The sequence below is a fragment of the Onychomys torridus genome, chromosome 19, assembly GCF_903995425.1.
Source record: "Onychomys torridus chromosome 19, mOncTor1.1, whole genome shotgun sequence".
Lineage (NCBI taxonomy): Eukaryota > Metazoa > Chordata > Mammalia > Rodentia > Cricetidae > Onychomys > Onychomys torridus.
The window spans coordinates 10,369,373-10,391,099 of record NC_050461.1 but is presented as its reverse complement, the minus strand read 5'-3'; the positions used below and the strand labels follow the sequence as shown (position 1 = coordinate 10,391,099).

Here is a 21,727-nt window from a genome sequence, read left to right as displayed (position 1 = left end):
TTTCTTCCCAGTGGCCTCATTGCTTCTCCATGGCTTCTAAGTCTCTGGACAGAGGTTTGGGTATTAAGACGCCACATTCTGCCCATGCTTTGGTGCACATTTCCTCTGGCTGGGGCTCAGACCAAAGCCAACAGGGTGAGGAGACAGACATACCATGCTCATGGAGCTACAGCCTCAGATCAGACCACAAGTTGCCTTTTCCTCCGGAAGTTAGGTGTCCTTCGGGATCCCCTTTCACTTTCAGTAGTTTAGTGGGATTGCCTTGGAGTTGGGGTACAAGAATGGAGAACAGGAAATGCTGGGGATGGGAGGTCTTCCTGCTCTCTCTGGGGAACAGCAGTTGCCTTCCTTCACTGAGACTGAATGGGAGGTCTGCACTGGGCTTTCTGTCTGTGCTGGCAGCCCTGAGTGGGGACAGCGCCATGGCAAAGAATGAAAGAGGTTGCATTTGACTCCATGGTACTAGTCTAGGCTCCCTCCTCCCCCATCTGCCTGCAAGGATTTCCTTGTCTGATTTTTAAAGGGCAACTCTCTGCTTCTCTGCTTTCCATTCAGGTTTCACTGCTGTGTTCACGGGTCATGAGGATGTGCTCAGCCATCTGACTCAGACCTGAGACTCAACCCTCATTGAAAAGTTTAAACCTAGATTTATTAATTTGGCCTAATCTGATTTATCACATCAGTGGTGTTACTCACCACTGGGGGATTTAAACTTTTCACTCATTTCAACAAAATTTTTAATAAGGTACCAGCATTTGAGGAATCACACATGACTGATCCTTGCTCTTTCTAAGTCAGGGCTGAGTCTGAGCACCATGACAGTAATAGAGGCCTGGAAACTGGCATCTGAGGGCAGCGTAGGATGTGGGGGGCTGACGCCCTCAACCCCTCAGGTGAGGCTGGATTTATAATCTGTCCAGACACCACTGTGTGCCTCCCCTCCCCCAACAACTCCCACCTCCCTCTTCTCTCTCCAAAGAGGAATGAACAGCTTCCTTCAGTCCCTGGTCTCTGTCCACCAACAGATGCTCTCAATTACCACAAAATTGCTAAATAAATCTTTTTCACTTGTTTTGGTTTGTTTCTCCCAGAAAGCCTTGGCTTCCCTGATCAACACATCAACACACACTCAGCTCTGTGTCTTGTTCAGTTTGATTCAAGGATGCACAACTGTGTCCCTTTCCTGGAGCACAGCCAAGGGTCAGAGGACCCGTTGTTAGCCAATTCTCCTGGTGGAAAATGGCTAGCTCTATGACCTTCAGGGGCTTGGGAATGTGCTTTGGGGAGCACACTGATAAAAATGACTCCAAATAGTCTATCATGGCCAAAAAACCTGATCGTTTGAATCACCCATTCATGTGACTTTCCAGAGTCACTGAAACATGAAATAATAGGCCTATAGAAAAGATGCTCTTTTGGTTTATCTTAAAATTTTCTTTCCCCTACCTGTCCTAGTGCAAAAAAAGGCTTGTAGATACCTTGTTTATGCTGCCATGCCTGGTGGCACTTGCTTATAAATCCTGTCACTTGGGAAGCCGAGGCAGGAGGATGTCAAGTTGGAGGTCAGGATGAGCTAGTGAGTTAGGAGTAGCCTGGGCAACAGTGTGAAGCCACTCTGTAAAGCTCATGGTGCAGCCTTATCTCAAAGCTCACAGTGCCCCTGGATTTAGTTTGACAATTTCCTCCTGGGCTGCACGAGATTGTTTTATGATGATGAGGAAACCGCTTGTGAAGAAGGACACTGTTATTCTAAATTTCCAGCCAGTGTTGATGGCTTTTTTCTAGGTCATGGGCGGGCCTGCCGGAAAAAAAAAAATTATTTTTGATTACCACCCGTTTAGCTCCAGGCTTCTGCCTTGAATTAATGAGTCTGGGCTGGCAGGCAAAGAGGAATTTTAAAACATTGCTTTAATTTTTTTCATTATCTTTTAGGAATAAAATCTTAGAATCCGGCTTCCTGACTTTGAGAGACCCAGTTCCTTTTTCTTTTTTAAAGAGACAAAATGTAATGCGGAGACAATAAATGATAAAAATATCCCCAAACCTCACATCTGGGCTTGGTGCCTATCATCAGTCAGTCCTCTTCCATGGGGTCGGCTTTTACCCTTTGGAAAGCAGAACCTCAAATGTCTGCAAAATAGCAGAGGCGATGGAGGAGCTCCTGCTGTCCTCGGCCTTAATGTTTGGATTCTATGTTTTTTTTTTTTTTTTTTTTTAAAAGAAGCCTTCTGCTTCCCTTAAAAGATACAGACCCCAGAGTAAGTGCTAGGCAAGCTCTTATACAACAAGAATGGGTCCTTTTTCTGAAGAAAAGCCCTTCTGAGAGAGGCTCCAGCCATGGGATGGGAGGCGACACCCTCCAGACCACCCCACCCCCTGCGCCGTGAATGCCTGGGGTCTTACAAAGCAACTGTGTGGATTTCAAAGGCCTAGATGGGTTTCCCTCCTTTGGTGTTTGTTTCTGTGAGTGTGTGTGTGTGTGTGTGTGTGTGTGTGTGTGTGTGTGTGTGGCGCTCCTCTGTGTGATAACTCATTGTGATGCTGCACTTGACATTTCCACAGGGGCCAATGGGGAACAAACAGACAAACCAATACAAAGCCATCCTGCTTGCGGCCACCTGCTGCTAAGCGACTGCTCTACCTGCCTCAGAAGTCGTCTGATGGGCAGATGGGTCTGGGGATCCACAGCCCCCGCTGCCGCCTGGGAGTGATGGGGGTGATGTTGTTATGGTCACTTGATATTTGAAGCACATGGATAATAGGCGTACAGTGCACCCTGGCATTTAGGAAATTGTGTGGAGCAAAACCATCTTCATAATTTTTTTTTAAGAAAATTATGGGTTTTACTCTTTTCTGTTAAACTTGCCTGGGTATTTGAAGGTGCTCATAGAATTCTGTTTGTGGGAATTTGGGAAGGACATTATGTTGACGTGTGCAGTGGAGAATTAAGACAAATGATAATTGAAAGGGATGATAAAAGCTAGTGGTTTCCATGGGGGAAATAATCATGACCTGCTGTCAGATTGATTCCAATAAGAACATTGCTTTATGTGAAATGTTTTTTAAACAGCTAAACCAAAGCAGTAAGCCAGAGCACTTCTGAGGCCATTTATCACACTGTCTGTGAGTTTCTACTAGACCTCCATCTGAGATTCCTCGACTTACATTATCCACCAGCACAGCTGTGTTTAGCTTTTTTTGTGGTCAGCACTCAGCTGAAAATGAGAAATATCAGGTTGCAGAAAGATAATCCTACATTTAACCAGGGGGATTCACAATTACTGATATGTGAAGTCACTTCCGTGTGCTGGCCTGGGGTCGACGCTGCTGCTGGGTTGAGTGTGTTTCTTTAATAGTTCTGGAAAGACATTGCTTTGTTTGGGGGGTTTTAGCCAGGGAAACCCTTCCCCATGATCTGTATCTGCGTTTTTGTGTGTTGGTTGTGGAATCAACCTCAAGAACCCCGTCTCCTTGCGCCCCTATTGTCCACCATAGAGAATTCCACCAGGGACCCTAAAAAGATTCCTTACAGTTGTTTTGTGACACAGCTGTGCCCTATATTAAATTGAAACAAAGAGCCTGGCCCGAGGCACAAATGCTCACAGAATGAATGAGTGAATGAATGAGTGACTCTGGTCAAAGCTTTCTTCCATGTTACCTCCACTCTTCTCCACCAGCTTGGACCCCTTAGTAGGGACAGTGGAGGCTCACTGCAGGGGCTGTCTAGGTTTTCCTCCCTGTGGATTTGGAGGCAGGAGATGGGCAGATGGGGTAGATAAGGTGGTATCTGAAATAGGATCGGCTTTGTTTCCTTCTTACAGACCCTCTCCAGACCATTTCCCCAGGGGGTTCTCTGATGTCACCAGTGCAGGCTGTGTCTCAGCAGCCACCCCCAAATAACCATTCAGAGAGTTATTGTTAATTATAAATGCTCGGCCTATAGTTTAGGCCTGTCTCCAGCCAGCTCTTACAACTTAAATTAACCCGTTTCTATTAATCTATGTGCTGCTCTGAGGCTTGTTTACCTCCTCTATGAACTTCCCACGTGGCTTCCGAATCTGGCTTGAGATTCCTCAGACTCTACCCTTTGTCTTCTTCCCAGCATCTCTCTGCCCTGAAAATGCTGTCTAGCTATCAACCAATCAGTTTTTTAATAACAATGAGAGCAACACATAGTTACAGTGTACAAGATTGGTCCACAGCACACTAGTCATGGGTATCACATCATTCTTCCTATGCATCCTTAAATCCTGCCCACACCATGGTAAACAGTCTTCTTTTGAAATTCTCTTCTGTTGTCAGTATGAAGGTTCCCATTGACTCCCTGACTGATATTTGCCCAAGCCACCTAGTTGACAAAGTTGGTGTCTTTCTTGCATTATTGCAAGTGAATGCTCTAGAAGAGACTCGTGAAAGTGCTCTGTCCCCTCGATTCAGAAATGAATGTGACCAGGCAACATTTATCCTTGCCTGATCAATGATGGTTCTTGATAAATGTTGATTGACTGAATGGTTATCAGCGTCTAATAAGAGAAGAAGAAAATCAACGAAGGGCGAAGGCAGCTTAGCTAGTATTCCTTGCCGCTCTCTGCTCTACCTTCACAGGACAATGACAGCTATCAGACAGGGCTGTCCTCAGCAAAGGCGCCTGGCAGTGCAGACTGGCTAAGCAGCTGCCCTAGTGTCTTTCCCGGTGCTCTGGTAAGACAGCCTGCCGAGAGCAGCTTACGGGTTTGTTTTGGCTCACAGTTTGAGATTACGGTCCATCACGGCAGAAAAACCATGGCAGCAGGAGATGGAAGCAGTGCTCACACAGTGTTCATAGTCAAGGAGCAGATGGCCATGAACGCTGTGCTCAGTTCACCTTTCTTCTTATGCAATCTGTGATCCTCGCCTTGGGAGTAGTGCTGTACACAGTGGGCAGGTCCTTCCATCTCCATCAATCTAATCAAGATAACCACCCACAGGTATGCCTGGAAGCCCATCAACTATGGTTCTAGAGCTCATCAAGTTGACAATTGAAATTAGCCATCACAGTAGTCTGGGATGGCTTTGAACTTGCTATCCTCCTGCCTCAGCATGGGCCGTGCCCTGTTGACTGGATACATAATTGGTGAGAACTCTTGGTCAAAAATCACGAAGAATTTCAGGATAAAGTCAGCAGGATGATAAACTGAGCAAGACTCTACTAAGCCTTTGGAGGCCCAAGTCCCTTGAATGGATACCCAAGAAAGAGGCAGCCTGTAGGAGATCAGAGAAGCTAGTTCAATCTTGAGCAACTTCATGATCTTAAGCTTCAGGACTGTACAGTCTGATGGGGAGCTGCTGAGCCTGTGGGCTATGCAATGATAGGCATTTAACACTGCCCAATATTTCATCACTTCCAAAGTGTTTGCATGTATCTCAGATCCTCATGCAGAAGGAGACTGCTCTTCTAAACCCAGAAACCAGCTTCACAGTGCCCACTCTGCTTGTCCTGCTCCTCCTCTTCAATTTAATCTAGAGTCCCTTAGGCCACCCATCTAAGGGAAAACAATCACATTTGTGTTAATGTGTCTCACGATCAGCTTGTTCAAATGTATCTCCTGGTTGGGGTGATAGTAGTGACAGCCCTGGCCACAATCCCTGCCTGGAGAATAATGTATGTACATGATGGCTTCTTCTCTGGTCCCAGAGCCTTCCTATGACCCCGTCCTGGCCGTACATTGAGCTCGGGGCCAATCTGACTACCTTGCAGGAGCTCCTATGTTATGACCCTTGAGGTCTTCCTGAAGCTAGTCATTTATCATGCCAGGCCCTGGACGGTCCCCTGTCCTTCATTGCTCTCTCGTCCTGTAGGCTGGGTGGGCCCTTGTCTCTGTTCGGAATCACTGAGTCTTTGGGAGGTCTTCAAATGGTGACCCTCTAGAAGAGGAACTATGAGGTCTAGCAAAGACTTCCCGACCAAAGCTTTCATTTTTGCACAGGTGTTCCCATTTATGCCTCTCTCTGACCTCTGCTTTCCCTACTAGCCTTTCTGCCACCACCAGCCATCTAGTACTGAAGTACCTCAGACTGTCTGCTGACAGGTGTGGGCTGCCTCCCAGTACTACAAAGCCATGCTCCACTGCTCAGCATCCTTGTCCCCGCAACACAAGCTCAGGAGTAGATGTTATTGCCCATCTCTTCCAGTGCTAAGGAAGATGACCAAATGCCTGTGTGTTTCTTCCCCATGAAGTTAGCACTTCAGCTTTATGGTGCTGTGAATCCTGGAACTGCCCTTTAGGGAGCAGATTCTTAAAGCTCTAACCTTAGAAAACAGTAAGCGCTAAAGACCTTTTCCCTCGGAATGTGAAATGGTAGCATGCGTATCCAGCCACAGTTAGGGCACTGTCAGATGGAGTCAGGAGGAATTTGTCTATGACCAGACAGTCCCTAGGGGTCATTGTCATCAGCTTCTTAACTTGGATACTGGACTTTCTTACAGTGCCCTCCTGTGATTTCGGTGGTCTTAAGTGGCAGCATCTCTGGGCACACATGCTGGTAGCCTTGGCCCAATCTGATATTCCTCCTGCCCGGCCCAGATCCTCAGTCTTTATACACTGACTGTGTTCTCTGTCCCTTCCAGGGTCCCCGGTGGCATATAGAGCTCCAGCCTTGGGCAGGCCCTGCTCAGTCCCTGGATGAAGAAGCCTCGAGGTTCCTGAGCTACATCAGCACCACTCAGGTTGTGTTTCAAGCTGAAATGGGTTGGGGAATAATGTCCAAGGTACTGACCAACCACTGCAAGAGTTGCCCTTGGGGCCAGGAGGCTTATGAGAGGAACTCTGTGGGAACCCACAGAGGTTTCCTAGTGAGATCCAAGCTTGCTTTACCTAGCAGGGCTGCATAAGGGGGTGGATTGACCACGGGCGTGGTTACCAGGTGTGTGGAAGGGTCTGCACTTGGATGTGTGGTGTGCTTTGATCTGGCAAGGGGGAGGTCTTTTGCCCCACCCCTTGGTATTCCTATAAACAGCCCTTCAGAAGAGACCGAAGGGGCTGGTGGATAAGGATCCAGGCCCTCCCGAGGCTTTCCTGTGTTTCTGTCTTTCTCGCCCCTCTATATTTCTATCTAAATCTCTTAACCTTTACTCCTCAAGAGTATCCCAGGGGCAAAGGTAGGGGTGGGTCCCCCACAAAGCTCTTGATGGGAACAGGACAGGGACCCGGGTTCTGAAGTGCTGCTACTTCATTTCCCCCCGCTCCGTGGGAGAAGATGGCTCCCATTTGCTTATCATTTCTTCCTTCCCAGATTCTCATCAGCATGGAATGTTCTAATGATTCATCCCCAAGTGTTTCAAAGAGTCACTTTAGAAAATCATTTTGGAAAGCCAGTTGAAGAGACAGATTTGTTCCTGTGAGTAGGCAGTCAAGTGTGTCACAAAACAAAGCCATCATCTGGAGGTACAGCCCCTTTCCAATTTGGGAGCACTCGCCCGTGTGCTTCCCAGCCACCGGCACTTGGCAGCCAGGCCATGATGGTCCAGGAAGCCAGAGACTCTGAGGAGCACTTTGAGAAGTTAATGACCCCAGTGCTCTCTTCTTTCTCTGTGGAGCACCCTAAGTCATTACTGAGCATGGCCTTTATTCGGGGCTTAACACACAGTGGCAGCTCCTGCCCAGTTTCAGGGGTGAGGTGGAGTCAGACCCTGAAAAGGCAAGAGAATGTTTGTTACAGAGACTCTAGGGCGCTGGACACATTAATCAGAAGGTACATTGTCATGTTGCCTGATCCTAGGGAAAAAGTAAGTGGAAGAGGAAACTGAAGCCTGAGGGATGCTTAGCCCTGGACTGACATGGGGCAGAAGGAAGGACATTTTGAGCCTGGGGACTGAGCACAGACTCACAACAGGACGTTCCCTGGGCAGGAGTGGCCTAGAGAGGGCGGGCCTTGGATGCCTGTATCCTTAAGTCCACTGGCCTTTGGCACTGTACTGAGCCTCACTGGCAGCAAAGCCCATTATAAAGGACGAGAAAAAAAATGTAGTCTCATTTCCCTCCCCTTACTTTGAGAGAAGCTTTTGCTATGTAGCCCAGGCTAGCCTCTAACTCCTCCTCAGTGCGGAGATCACAGGTGTATGCCATGTGTCTGGCTCATTTTCAGAGCTGTAGGGAGACTAGTTCAACTTCAGTATCTTATTTCTGACATGATGCAGTCAGACAGTCATAGGAATTTTAATACTTGCCACCCAAATATGGAAATAAAAGCCTGTAGAGTTAATTGTGGTTGATAGAATGATAAACCAGTCCCTGTGATTCAAAGAAAATTATCTTATTTGGCTGCTTCAAATTAATTGGGTGGACTTACCCAGGCTTAATTAAAATATAGAAATTTTAATTTTATCATTTGGCTTTACATGGAGGATAGGAGATCAGATCTCTTAATTGTAACTTAAAAACGTCCTTAATGGCCTGGAGAAAAATTAGAGGTGTTTAATATATAAACTGAATTTGAAAATGATGAGCTCCATCCTCCAAAATTAATTTATTGAGTGTGAGCCTCCAAATTCCATCTTACATGTATTTAGGTTAATGTTCTATAACTTATATAAGGGGTCCTTACTTACAAGATGCATTGGGACACTCAGATGTCATTTTAGACTTCTCTTGTGTTTTTCTCATGAGCCATGATTTGAGAGGGGGAAAAAGTATAGAAAAAGAAAAAGGAAGCATGTTCTGATGTGATATGGGCTAACCTTGGAACCTGGACAGTTGATTTTGCTTCTATGATTGTCACTGTTCTGATCCCGAAAGGCTTGAGGTTAGACCAAATGCCTCTAAGATCTCCCCTGTGGCTAGGGCTGTTACTAGCCAAGTATTTCTGAGCACCTGTATGGTCAGGGAATTTAGAAGGCATTGGGCTTGCAATCTTGGCCTCAAGGAACCCATAAATGAGTGGCTATATAATCATTAGCCAGTTTGAGATGTGCCATAATTGAGACCTGGTGTTTGAAGCTGTAGGAGAAGACTCTTCCCACCACAGTGTGATGTGGGCTCTTTATCTGGTTCCAGGATCCTAATTAACATGAGTGTCAAGAGAAAAGCCACAGTGTTTCTGCTAAACTTCCTGTCTTCCTGGGAAGTCAGTGACGTCCTGAGAAATGGCCAGAGCAGGATGCTTTCACACTTTTTAGATGAAGAAATATGAACCTGTGAAGGAACAGTAGGACAAACAGACCTCTAGACTCAGGCAGCAAATTCTAGCACAGGTTCAGAGGGTCTGCGGTGAGGACCTCGGCAGCAGGGGTGGGGTGGAGAGGGGGTGGGGTGGGACGGGGTGGGAGCAGTGAACCTGAGAGCTAGTGGATGATGGAGGTGACTTTGAACTTTGTTTATTCAGTCTTATTGCAATTCCCGTGGCCCAGAGGGATCAGTGCTGCTTCCCAGCCTCTGTATGGGAAGGCCACCCTACCCAAAAGAACCTGTATAGCTTATTCCACATGGGAAGAGTCAGGCCAATGGCTCTCTCTGAAGTCACAGACCCTGAGTGACTGCAGCTTGAGGTAATGATTGTACTAGTTTGGAATATTTTGAAATGATATGTCCTGAGTTCCTTCCAGACTCAGTGGAAGGCTTGCTGTCCTTCAGAAAAGGTGACAGACTGTAGACCTCACGATGGTTTTGTAATCAGGAGACGTTTACTCCAGCTGGGAGCTGTCATGGATGACACTGATTCTTCATCAGGTTCTTTGACTAACCATTGCTCCCGCCCCTCCTCTGTGCAACCAGGATCTTTGGGGATGCTTTTGTGGCTTATGCCTCCTTCAGAAATCATCTCAACAATGGAAGCCTGCAAAAACTTGCAGAATATTAAAATCACCATTTACCTAAAATTTTCAGTCAGCAGCAGTGACTCACTAAGTGAATTCCACCCCCAGCCTCTTAGGCTGCTTAAAAAAAATCCCTCAAATTTATGTTCAGACTCATACAGCCAGGCACAGCGTTTGACAAGTTCATGGTTGAGTTTTTCACATGTCAGGACAAAAGGTGTTTGTTGATCACCCGCCCAGGGGCTGGCAGGATCTGGTCTCTGGGATCTCAAATCTTAATAAAATGCCTCAGTTTAATGTAAGTAGGATGTGAAAGGGATCTAACTGAGGGCGAGCACATGGAAGGGCATTAGACTGTCATGGGTGTAGTGATGACCTCAGTGGCATGATAGGGCCCTGAATTTTTTTTGAATACCAGAGGATATGATATTTGATCAGAGTGTGCAGAACATCAAGTCTAGTTTGATTAGCAATATTGTTTTTCTTCATATGGGAGCCCCTGATGACAACACAGAGTTCTGCAGTCAATAATAGAGTGAGCTGCTAACAGGAAATGGTTAACTCAGAAACTCTTGCCTGTGCTAATGGAAGACTCCAGAGCCAGCTTTTTATGGCAACCCCCTACCATATGCCTCCAGGAAGCAAGCCTCTCAGTAAGGAGTTCTAAGCAGCAATGGCTGTTCTAAAAAAATGTTTTCAAGTCTATTTTTCTATCTTTTACTGCCCATCTATAATCTGTTATTTATCTAACTATCTATACATCTACTTGGGGAAATACCTAAGAAGTCAGGCTCTGGAGACCTGGAGAGACAAATTAGAACTTTGCAGCATTATATCAATAGTATGTATTGTATTTGCGCTCTCTCTCTCTCTCTCTCCCCCCCCCTTTTCCCTCCCTCCCTCCCTCCTCCTTCCCTTCTCTGTCTTTCTGTCTGTCTGTCTGTCTCTCCCCCCCCCCCACACTCACAGGGCAGGGATAGGGGGATAACAAAATACTCAGTTCTGCCTTTGAGCCTTTCAAAAATAATGTAACCATATAAATATACATTTAATTTTTCAGGGATTCTTGCCCAAACCCCTCAAATTCTAAGGACTTTTTTTTTTTGCCACATTCCACTCATGGGTTGGTAGAATTGCTGTTCAAGCTTTTGGGATGCAAAATGAAATGAAAATGAGTTAGATCCCTTTATGCTAAATAAATAAAAAACATTTCACAAAACATTCCCCCCATCCCCCGCGAGTCTATTTGCCTTTGTCCAGACCTAATTTGCTTTATATGGCTAAAATTATAAGGGGAATTAGGCAGTCAGAGAGTGTAATTACTTCAGCTGGAGCTTAGCTTGAAGTTGCTGTCCTCACTGATTTTGCTTGCAAGAGAGTTTATTGAAACCTTGGCTATAAATCTTAACCAGAAAGCTTGAAAAAAAATCAATATTTAATTAATTTTAAGAGCAGAATTTTATGGATGACTTCTAGTTATTTCCCCCTTCGCCCCCCCCAAAAATAATGTCTGTAAGACGGTTAATAGATGGTTAAAATTGGATAATTCCTGCACTGTATTTTTTGGTTGAGAGAGGAAGAGGGGTGGGAAAGAGTGTCTCTCTGATAGGAAAATATCTGTGCAAGATGAAATCTTTGAATAAGAAAGAAACTGTAATTAGGTCAAGTGCAATCACAATAGAGCAGACCCTAGACCATGGCTATGGCTCTGGAGGAGCAACTGGACAGTAAGCCTGATGTGTGGTCCTGAGTTCCTTCCTTTGAGAGGCCTCTGGTTAATTGTTAGTGCCAACTTCTCTGTTCTTTGTTAGGGGTCAAAGCCAATGCTATTTTCGGTTGAAAGCTATGGCCCAGGTCCAGTCTCTTTCCTTCACTTTCTAAGGGACAGGTGAGAAGACCAAGTTGGGTCGTTTTTTTCTGGGACTTTATAAAAGTCCAGACCCTCCAGTAAGTGCAAAGGAGCGCTTGCCTAAGGGCCCCTCGGGGGCTCCTTAGACTGCTTGTTCCCTGGGATCATGATACCTGTGTATCTGGAGTTGGGACACAGAATCTGCCTTTTTCCTTCGAACCAATCTCTAGGTGATTCTGAGGCCGGGGAGCCACACCTTAATTAAGCAGCTCTGTGGAAGAGGCCAGAGTGAAGTTTTGATGCCACCAGAAGGGTAATAGGAACATATCCCATGAGTCATTATGAAAAGTCTTAGGAAGAAGTGTTCAGAAGTGTCCAGGCTTCAGAGCTAGGCACTGCCCTGGAGCAGAAGGCTCAGGTGGAGGCAGCCCGGGACCGCAGAAGTGCCTTGGTCTAAAGCGCCTCCCAGGGAGGGAGGCACAGGGCAGAGGGCTGAGTGCCCAGGGTTCAAGACACAGCAGTTTTCCTATTAGTAGACCAGCTCTGGCCAATTAGATTGGCAATGTCCCTGCCCTTGTGTGGGTGAAGAAGAGCAGGTGGGCAGACAGAGGCACAATTTCCATTTCCCCTCTGGCCAAGCAGTAGAAGATGAAATTTACAAGCTAGTGTACTGATGTACTATGTCAATACATGTGTTCTGTAGCTGTTACTTGAGAGAGGATTCAATTCCATTTCCAGTGACTAATTTCCCCTTCAAACACAGGTTAGACACAGAGAGGTGGGTGGAAAGACCCTGGGTCAAAAGGAAAGAAAAGTGAATGCTTTCTTGTGTTTTTCTTGTTGCTTTTTTGAGACCAGATCTCATGCAGCTTAGGCTGGCCTCAAATTCCTATGTAGCTGAGGAAGCCTTGAACTCTCGATCTTCCTTCTCAGTGCTGGAATTACAAGCATGTGCCACCACACCTGGCTGTTTTTACAATGTTTGCTTAAATATATGTTTGTGTACTGTGTGCATACAGTACCCACCAAGGTCAGAAGAGAGCACTGGGTCCTCTGGGACTGGAGTTACAATTATGAGCTACCATGAGGATGCTGGGAATTGAGCCCTGGTCCTCTGAAAGAGCAACTGAGCCTGCACTCTAGTCCTGTTTTTAGTTTTAATGTGTGTGTGTGCATGCATGTGTGTGCACACTTGTGCACTCTGCATGTTTGCTTGTATGTGTTCATGTGGAAGCCAGAGGTTGACATTTAGTGCTTTCTTCCATTGCTTTCCATCTTTTAATTTTATTTATTTATTGAGACAGGGTCTTTCATTGAACTTGGAGCTCACAATGCAGCCAGACTGGCCATGGAGCCCCCAGGACCCACATGAGTGCCTGCGTGACAGACAATATTGAAGTTATAAATGACCCAAGACACAACTGAGGACTGCAGCAATTGCTTTACACACTGAGCTGTCTTGCCAGCTCTACAATATCTTAAGAAAAAAAATCAGATGCTGCTGTTTTCCAATGAACAAAAGTAGTGAGCCCTGGAGCGCCTTTGTATCAGGAAGACTCTTTTGTAACCTGTGTATGGCTCGGAGAGTTTTGAGGGATGAGGAGGAGGGGAACTTTTGGTCACTCAGTAAGGCCAATGTCTGGGACTCATAACTGTTGTCTTCTATTTATTCCATTAGCCTTGGCCGCGCACAGTATGAGCCTCCGACTCAAGCCATCCTTCCTCAGGAAGTTCATTTGCTTACTGTGTGCTGGAATTAGACTTCTTTCTGCATAACTTCCATGCACGCTCCCTTTGGTTTTCTTATCTAATTGTGATGCATGAGTTAGGAGAAGTGCTTGGGTTAGCCAGGCAGCACTTTCTGCTCCGGGGCTCGCCCTTCTCCCCCAGGAAGCAGCTCATTAGAGATTCTCATTAGAATAATTAGCTCATTAGAGATTACCACCAAGAATCCTGTCTTCTCAGCAGACACTTCACTTGTCCCAGGATTGGCTATCGCCCTGGACAGCACAGATTCCTTTTCTGGCCTCGGTGGCCCCACCTCATAAGGCACAGGTGGCCTTGTGAACGAACACCTTGCTCGGCATTGTGTTACAGTAGACACACTGCCCAGTTCTCTGTCCAGACATCCTTCTTAACCTGCTCCTCTGTCAACTTCTGCTCATCCCCTAGACGCACAACCTCCCGACCCCTCTTCGCTCCCATCCTGGTTCCCAATCTGCAATCTGGGCAGATGGCTACTGCAGCCCATTTCCCTTCACACCCTCCCTGGGTCTTCATGAGGTTACTTCTTATCTGGCATGCAATTGAAATTCCTCTGAACATTTTACAGCGGTCTTGTGGTTCCCTGGGGAGGAGAGTAGTTAGCAGTGGAGGACATAACTCTCCCCCCCCACCCCCGACTGTTTCCAGGAGGAGGGGAGCAGTTAAGTCTCTACCTGCCATCCATCATCTAGCATGTTAAATTATTCATATTGATTTCCAATCCTTACAGATTGCATGTGATCACATGGGTACAAACAGCTTGGCTGCTGACTCCAGCCCTGCAACGAAGCCCTGGCTGGTGTGTCTTGATGACAGGTTTGGCTTAGCTCATCAAATCCGCAGCAAGCGGTGCCGCCTCTACTCCTTAGGGTAAGACATTTTTTAATAGCAGAGGAGAACACAGACATTCATGCAGGCAGCCAAGGCCTTTTCAGTGATGACAGGGGGTGGCTAGCGCAGTGTGTGAAGGCAATGTGATTTGTCTCATGCCTGGGCTTCAGGCTGACCTGCTGTGCAGGACAGGTACTGGTAGAGTAAGGACTGAGGTCATCTTGATAGGAGCCACCTTTCCTCCCGTCCTGCTGGTAATAAGGTAGCAGCTTTGGTTTTCAGCCTGAGGAGGAGCCCCTTGAAGAAACAAGAGGCTTCCAGCGTGAATTAGAGCACCTTTGTTAGAGAGAGAAAAATATCAATGGCTGTATTGAGGAAAGAGTGTGCCCGGAATGTTACACATAGTCATGAATGACCCAAGACAGATAACAACCACTACTGTGTGTGTGTGTGTGTGTGTGTGTGTGTGTGTGTGTGTGTGTGTATCTGTGATCAATCTATGTGTAGCTTTGTATTTAGGTAAAAGGAAAGTAAAGGAAATTCTTTAAAAGAACATGAAATTTTTGCCAAAAAACTGACTTGGTTATACAGGTTGAAAATGACCTCCATATGCAAACAGATTTTGAGATTCTGTTAAATGATGGATATAAATTAGTGTGAGAATATTTCACCAAGTCTATCAGCAATTTTGTAAACCGTCCTGAACTTACAAGTGTGTCTTAGGTTTCTGTCACTGTGATGGAACACTATGACCAAAAGCAACTTGGGAAAGAAAGGGTTTATTTAAGCTTACAGTGCCACGTCACAGTTCACCCAGAAAAGTCAGGGCAGGAGCTGGAGGCAGGAACGGAAGCAGAGACCATGGAGGGAGCCTTCACTGTGCTGCTGGGGCTTGCCCAGCCTGCTTTCCTAGGGAACCCAGGACCATAGCCCAGGGGTGGCCCCACCCACAGTGGGCTGGACCCTCCCACGTCAATCATTACTCAAGAAAATGCTCACAGGCCTCCACAGCCTGATCTTACGGAGGCATTTTCTCAGTTGTGGGTCCCTCCTCTTGCATGACTCCAGCTTGTGCCAAGTTGACAAAAAACAAAACAACGCTCACACAAAAACAACAAAACAAACAACCAGGACAACATGATACAAGTCTCAAAGCGGGCAAGAACCATTTCTATTTGGAACATTCTGCTTAGGAGACTATTTATAGAAGCCACGCAGGTCCTCAGGCTAGACCACTGTAGTGTTTTTTAAAGCAGTTAAGAAGACCCTAAACAACATCACACATCCCTGCTCCTTGACTACAGGTTTCATTTCTTCATTCCACAGCCCACATTTAGACATCTGCCGGACTCTGTGGTCGTGGGTGGGCGCAGACATCTGGGTGTTGTGGAGACCTCCCCAAAGGAGCCGGTTAGGAGGAGACCATCTTTGCTATCAAACTGTTACAAGCAGTTTGTGGGCAGGGGTACAGCTCAGTTGGTAGAGTGTTTGCCTGGCATGTCTGTGGCATTGGCTTTGATTCTCAGCACTGCAAAACTAAGGCATCCATACTTAGAATCCCACCACTCAGGAGGTTGGCAGGAGAATCGGAAGTTCAAAGTCACCCTCCACTATATAAATGAGGTCAAGGCCAACCTGGGAAAACATGAGGTCCTGGGTCCAAAATAAAGGATTACAAGTCATTGTGGATTTTTATAAAAACAAGAAACAATTCAAATAGAAGTGTGAAGTTAATTCATACATTCACAAATGGATCAAAGAACTGCTGCAGGTGTCTCTGGGTGGGACTTGGCATGATGGTATTGGGTATGTAAAGGGCTGCTTAGGAGGGGCACACAGGCTGTGTGTTAAATGGTACTTAAGCCAGACAGGAGCAGTGTGGTCTGTTGGTTAGAACTGAGTTCCTCCTGGAAGCTATGCTTCAAGGCCATAAGAAGCACGGAACATGGTGACAGCCGAGTTTGTTTTATGTCACATTAAAAATCTGTGAAAGTAGGTCAAAAAATAATTGTATAGTATAGCATGCAAATTGGCAATGTCGTCTCAATCCTATCTCCTGGTTCCAAACTTTACGTTCTGCTTAACATTTTACATTCCACAATAAATTCATTTAAGAATATAACTGAATAAGATAAAACTCGGGAAGTTATTTAGGTGGTGTTTGGAAATTCTCCACCACCGCCCCCCTTATGCTTCCAAGCTGTTAGGTAAGATGATTCTGCAGCAAGATTCCAGATCATTACATAGAGAAAAAAATTATTTTCTTTCATTTACATTCAAAATCAGCTTTGCAAAAAGCAAATAAGAACTTCTGAATTATAGTGGAAACAAATGAATATATTATAAGGGTCAATATTTGATGAAAAACATGGAAGTTTTTTATTACAAACTGCAATCTAGCTGAGCATGGTGGCACACACCTTTAATCCAAGCACTCAAGGGGCAGAGGCAGGTGGATCTTTGTGAACTCAGCCAGTCAGTCCTGTCCTCCAAAACAAAACAAACAAACAACCCCCAAACAAAAACCCAAAACAAAACAAAAACCCACAAAGAAACAGGGAAAAAGAAAAGAAAGATAGAAAACGTGAATCCAAAGAAAGCATTTGTGATAGAAAAAAAAAATGGCACTTGGATTGTGGGCAGTGGGCAAGAATGGTGGCTGTGCCGTGACTTGGGGCCTGGGGTCTAGCCGTCCCCCTGTTCTGGTGAGCTGCTTGCTGAGGACGAGTAGACTGCTGCTTGGCATCTCAAGCAATGCTGAGGGACACACAAGCAGTGGTTCTGAAATGAGGGACCGCAGGGGACATTGGCCCTGTGTTACCAGGGTCTGGGAGTGCTGGGACAGTTCTGTGACAGTGGGGAGTGGCTGGGGACTCTGTGGTCTCAGCATACAAGTGTGCGGATGAGCTCCTGACAAGGGCAATAGCAAAACCATGCCTCTGCTGGGCCCAGTGATCCCAGGCCAACCAAAGATGCAGATGCAACCTGGGGGGAACCTGGCATGAGAATCCAGGAGTCAGAAGACAAGGGCGATAGGCCTGTGTCTCCTCTACCCCATGCTTTCTCCTCCACCCTTATCACTGAAGCAGGCGCTGCCTTGACCGTCTCTCCCAGGGCTGACGTTTCTCTGCTGGGAGTCAAAATTTCATATTCCACAGTAGATGTAAAAAGACGCTTGTCTGGTACAGTGTGTTCTATCAAAACTTAGACTCAGTTTTTCACTTTTCAAATGATGTAGAGTAGACCAGTGGACACTCTGGAAGGGGCAAGAAAAGGAGGGAAATGATGAAGGGAAGAAAGAGAAGAGGAACTGAAAAACAGGGAAAGGCCGAGGCTTCGGAGGAGAGTATATAATATACCTTAACCATTTCAGACAGGCTTTTCCCAGTAAGTCTTCCAGTACAGACAGCGGTGAGGGGATTGTCCAGATGTGGTGGGGGTGGGGGAGACAGAGGAGGAGTGGAGCAGAGAGAGAAGTTGCCTAGTGTACTCTCATGGCAGCAGCTGTGTTTTAGGGGTAGAACTGAGTGGATAGGAAGAGGGGAGAATCAAGGCAGAGGCCCGCCGTCTTCATCTCCTCCTGCTCTGGGTTAAATTATACTATTTGGTTTCAAGATGTGATTTCTTGGTGTAAGACAGAAGATTTTCTAAGTCACACATGGTGAGGCAACTCGAGCCAGTGTTTTAGACAGAAAACCGGCAATGTGGCTGGGAGCATTTCAAGAAGAATGAATGGGCCTCATAGACAAATACATTTGTTTCCCAGAGCTTGAATGGAGCCAGCAGGATCAGTGTTAGCATAGGATATGTGAATGGGGAAGAAGATTGTGGTCCTCAATGCTTCTAGATATTTTCTCCCTGATAACCCAGCTGTGGTCTGGCAATACCATAGACTCACTGTATAGCTGTTCGTGCAATGTATAATATCTATGCTTTATTTGTAATAAGAGGATGTGTGTGTGTGTGTGTGTGTGTGTGTGTGTGTGTGTGTGTGTTCCCTAAAGTCTATTTCCTTCCTTTGGAATTGATACTGTCCTGAAAATATATGAGTTTGGTTTGTCTTTAAGATAGGGTTTCACTATATAGCCCTGTCTCTTCTGGAGCACCCTATGCAAACCAAGTTAGCCTCAAACTCACAGAGATTCTCCTGCCTCAACCTCTTGAGTACTGAGATTAAAGGCATATACCATCATGCTTGTTTTCATGTTTTAAATGAAACTTTGGAATTTCATGCAATGCTACTAACACAAGAATCAATCATTATAAAATATTTTATTATCTATCACCAGCTTTAAGACCCCCCCCCACATGTAGTTGGCAATTTACAGATCTAGCCTGCCACCAGACCAGAGTGCCTTCCTTAATACTGCTGGTGTGCTCACACTCTGGAGGAAAACGCTTCTCACCGTTTCTAGACCTCTTCTCTCAGTGATGAGGGCTGAAAACTTCTGATCTGTACTCTGGATTTATTTTCATTGTTTTTAGCTTCTTAACAGTTTTAGCTACATGTGAATATACTTCTACACTGTGTATAAATAGACTCACATACTTAAATACACCAATCAGAGGTTTCTTTTAATCACACCACTTAAATTGAAGACATTTTTATCACCCTTCCCTTCCCCACAGCCCTGGAGCCGATACACGTTTCTCCCCTTTTCCCTCCACTCTTTAGCTCCCTGACGGTTCAGCCTCCCCCTGCCTACCCCCAGCCCTAAGCAAACACTAACTTGACTTTCTGATTATAGAGGCACTCTTTCTGAACTTTTCATGTAAATAGAATCATATATAACGTTTTGTGACTGTTGACTCTAACACAATGTTTTCGTAGTTCATCTACAGTGTAGATATACCAGCACTCCATTACTCTTTAGGTCTGAGGCATAACCCACTGTATGGAAATACCACATTCTGTTTCTTGGCACATCAGTTGATGGACAGCACATTATTTCCCCCTTTTTAGTTATTATCAAGGTTGAGATGATCATTGATGGGTAAATTTTGAGCCTATGTCTTTTCATTTATTTTGAATATAGACCATTTCACATCCCTACTAATAATCTATGACTGTCATCCTGTCAACACCATATTGGCCTTTTCAATTAAACACCTCCTGGTAGTTGGATGGGGTATCTCATTGTGGCTTCAAATTATTTCCTTATGGAGTAATGGTTCCTGAGTGTCTTTTCATATACTATGCCCCAAGCTTTTAATCCCCAGGGGACGCAAAACCCACTTACCATGAGAGCCTCCAGCCTGCTTAGGAAAAGGCTAACCAAAGGCCTGCTGCAATCCACTTTTACCTTTCAGTGGTCTGGAAGAGCACATGGCTGCCAAGATACATGGTTCACATGCTTAAGGTACAACTGCAGTTCATCCAAAGAACACTTGCGTACAATGTCGAAAACAAGCACTCCTCTCTCAAGAACTCTTAGTGCTCTCTACCAGGACTTCATCATGATGGTCATTCCCTGGGAAAAGCACATCCCATAGATGTTTAGTGTACGTTCCACACAGCTGCGTGCAGGCCACCTGGTTGCTTTACTCTGAGACATCAGAGAAGGCCCAGTGATTGTCCTGATATTCTAGTCTAGTCTACTTTTGGAAATAGCTCTGTCTTTCCCTTCTTAGTTCTTCGAAACCTTTTAGATTTGATTGTCTTGCTATGGAGACAAATTTGTTGTGCCCTAAAACCTCAGCCCTGATGTGATGTTTATTAGTGACTCTTCTAGCTTCACCCCCCTATTACGGAGGGAGGTGGCCGTCCTAACTAGAAGCCTTCGAATGTGCATCCTAACTGCTGGAGTGTTTAGAGGGGAACTGTCTAAGCTGCTAATTGTCCCCTACCATCCATTCTCCTGGTCTTCTTTTGGTAACATAATTCCTGAAGTTAGCAAGACACGTGGCCACGCTGGATTCCCAGATTCCCTGGCTTTCCCTGGAGCTGCCCTGGCCATGTGACTAGCCATGAGCAATGGCTGTGAGTGGGAGAGACGTGTGCAGCTTTCAGGATGTGGCCTCACAAGAAATGAATGTAGCCACTGCGTCTCTCTCTGTCTTCCTGGGTGACTGCAACACAGACAGGAGAAAGGGAGAATGGACAGTCACCTCAGACCTTGCCAAGGAAGACACACATGTGACCACATATGTGATCTGTGCTGCTAGCTCCACGGACTACACCTAAAGGAAATATTTCTATCAAGTAAACTTTTCTATAGCAAATTCTCTCTGAAGTGAGTTAACAGTAGACGATGGTTTACGTTTAGATTTTTTTGTATTAATAATAGGTTTTATTATAATTATTTGTTCAAAATGTTCTTTGCTCATCACTACCTTATGAGCTCCCTCAGCTCGAGGACACGTGTGCTCCCTTTGTCCTCACGCCCAACGGATGCCTTGCCCTGGTGCAGCATCCTCTACATACTCGTTTACGTACAGTAGTGAGATGGGGAATTGAAGCTTGCTGTGTGCTGTGATATGTCCTGGGAGTGGCAGACCTTACAGCAAGCTTTTTTTTGTCACTGAGGGCAACATTGCAGGTCTATCTGTCACCACCGTCTGGGGCACAGGAGAGTGAGGAGCAAGCAAGGTCAACAGTCTCACTCTCCCAAAAGTGACAACTTTGCAGACTTTGAGAGGAATGTTCCTCCAGAGCCCGGTGTCCCAGGTCACCTGCTGTGAAGGAGTGTGTGGAGAGTGCACCCGTGCGTGCGTGCGTGCGTGCGTGCGTGTGTGCGCGTGCGTGCATGCGTGCATTAGAGGTGCCAGATGTGGACTCTACTGGTTCTGTTACCTTGGGATGTGTGGTGCAGTATCTTAATTCCTTCCTCTTGCTTTTTACGTCTGCCACGAAACTTGATAAATGTAAACCAAGCCTGGAAAGATCATTATTTTAAATCTACAAAAGGCGGGATTGCACACACTAGGTAAATGAGCATAGCTTATTGCTTCCCAACACAGTACATATTTATATATTTAAATTAAATGGTGTGGGGATGTCATAGTGAAACCCCATGATTCCATAGTCCATATACACTGATTGTAATGTTAATCTGGGTAGCTTGAGTGGGCTGAAACATGCCTGGGGGGTTAGCACAGCACATCTTTAGGGGTATCTGTAGGGGTGTTTTTAGATCATAACGTCTCTGTCCTGAGTGGCTTAAGCTGTGATGAACTCAAGATGTGAATAAAGTGTCGGGAGGGGTTAGAGCTGTGGAAGGTAGGACCCAGTTGGGGGAAATAAGTGCTTGAGTGGGGTGTCCTGGAGCTCTGCCTTGCCCTGGTCCTTTGTATTACTGCCCTCCTCTGCTTCCTGCCTGCCATGCTGTGTGCTCTTCCACCAATACCTTCCCCTCTGTGATGGGGTGAAACCAGGAGCCGGAATTAGTACTTTCTTCTTCAAGTTATTCCTATAACTGTTATTTTTCCATGGCTAGACTAACCTACTGCTGAGAAGAGGGTTTAGTAGACTGAACAAAAGTAACCTCAGAAAA

General features: G+C 45.8%; 1 protein-coding gene across 1 annotated transcript in view; it reads left to right on the top strand.

The window, feature by feature from the left end:
• Positions 1-21,727, top strand: part of Mettl24 (methyltransferase like 24) — a 69,360-nt gene that overhangs the window by 29,008 nt on the left and 18,625 nt on the right. Inside the window, exons 2-3 of the mRNA XM_036169373.1 lie at positions 6,608-6,706; positions 14,134-14,273. Of these exons, the coding sequence (XP_036025266.1) occupies positions 6,608-6,706; positions 14,134-14,273 (239 nt within the window). The remainder of the gene's footprint in view (positions 1-6,607; positions 6,707-14,133; positions 14,274-21,727) is intronic.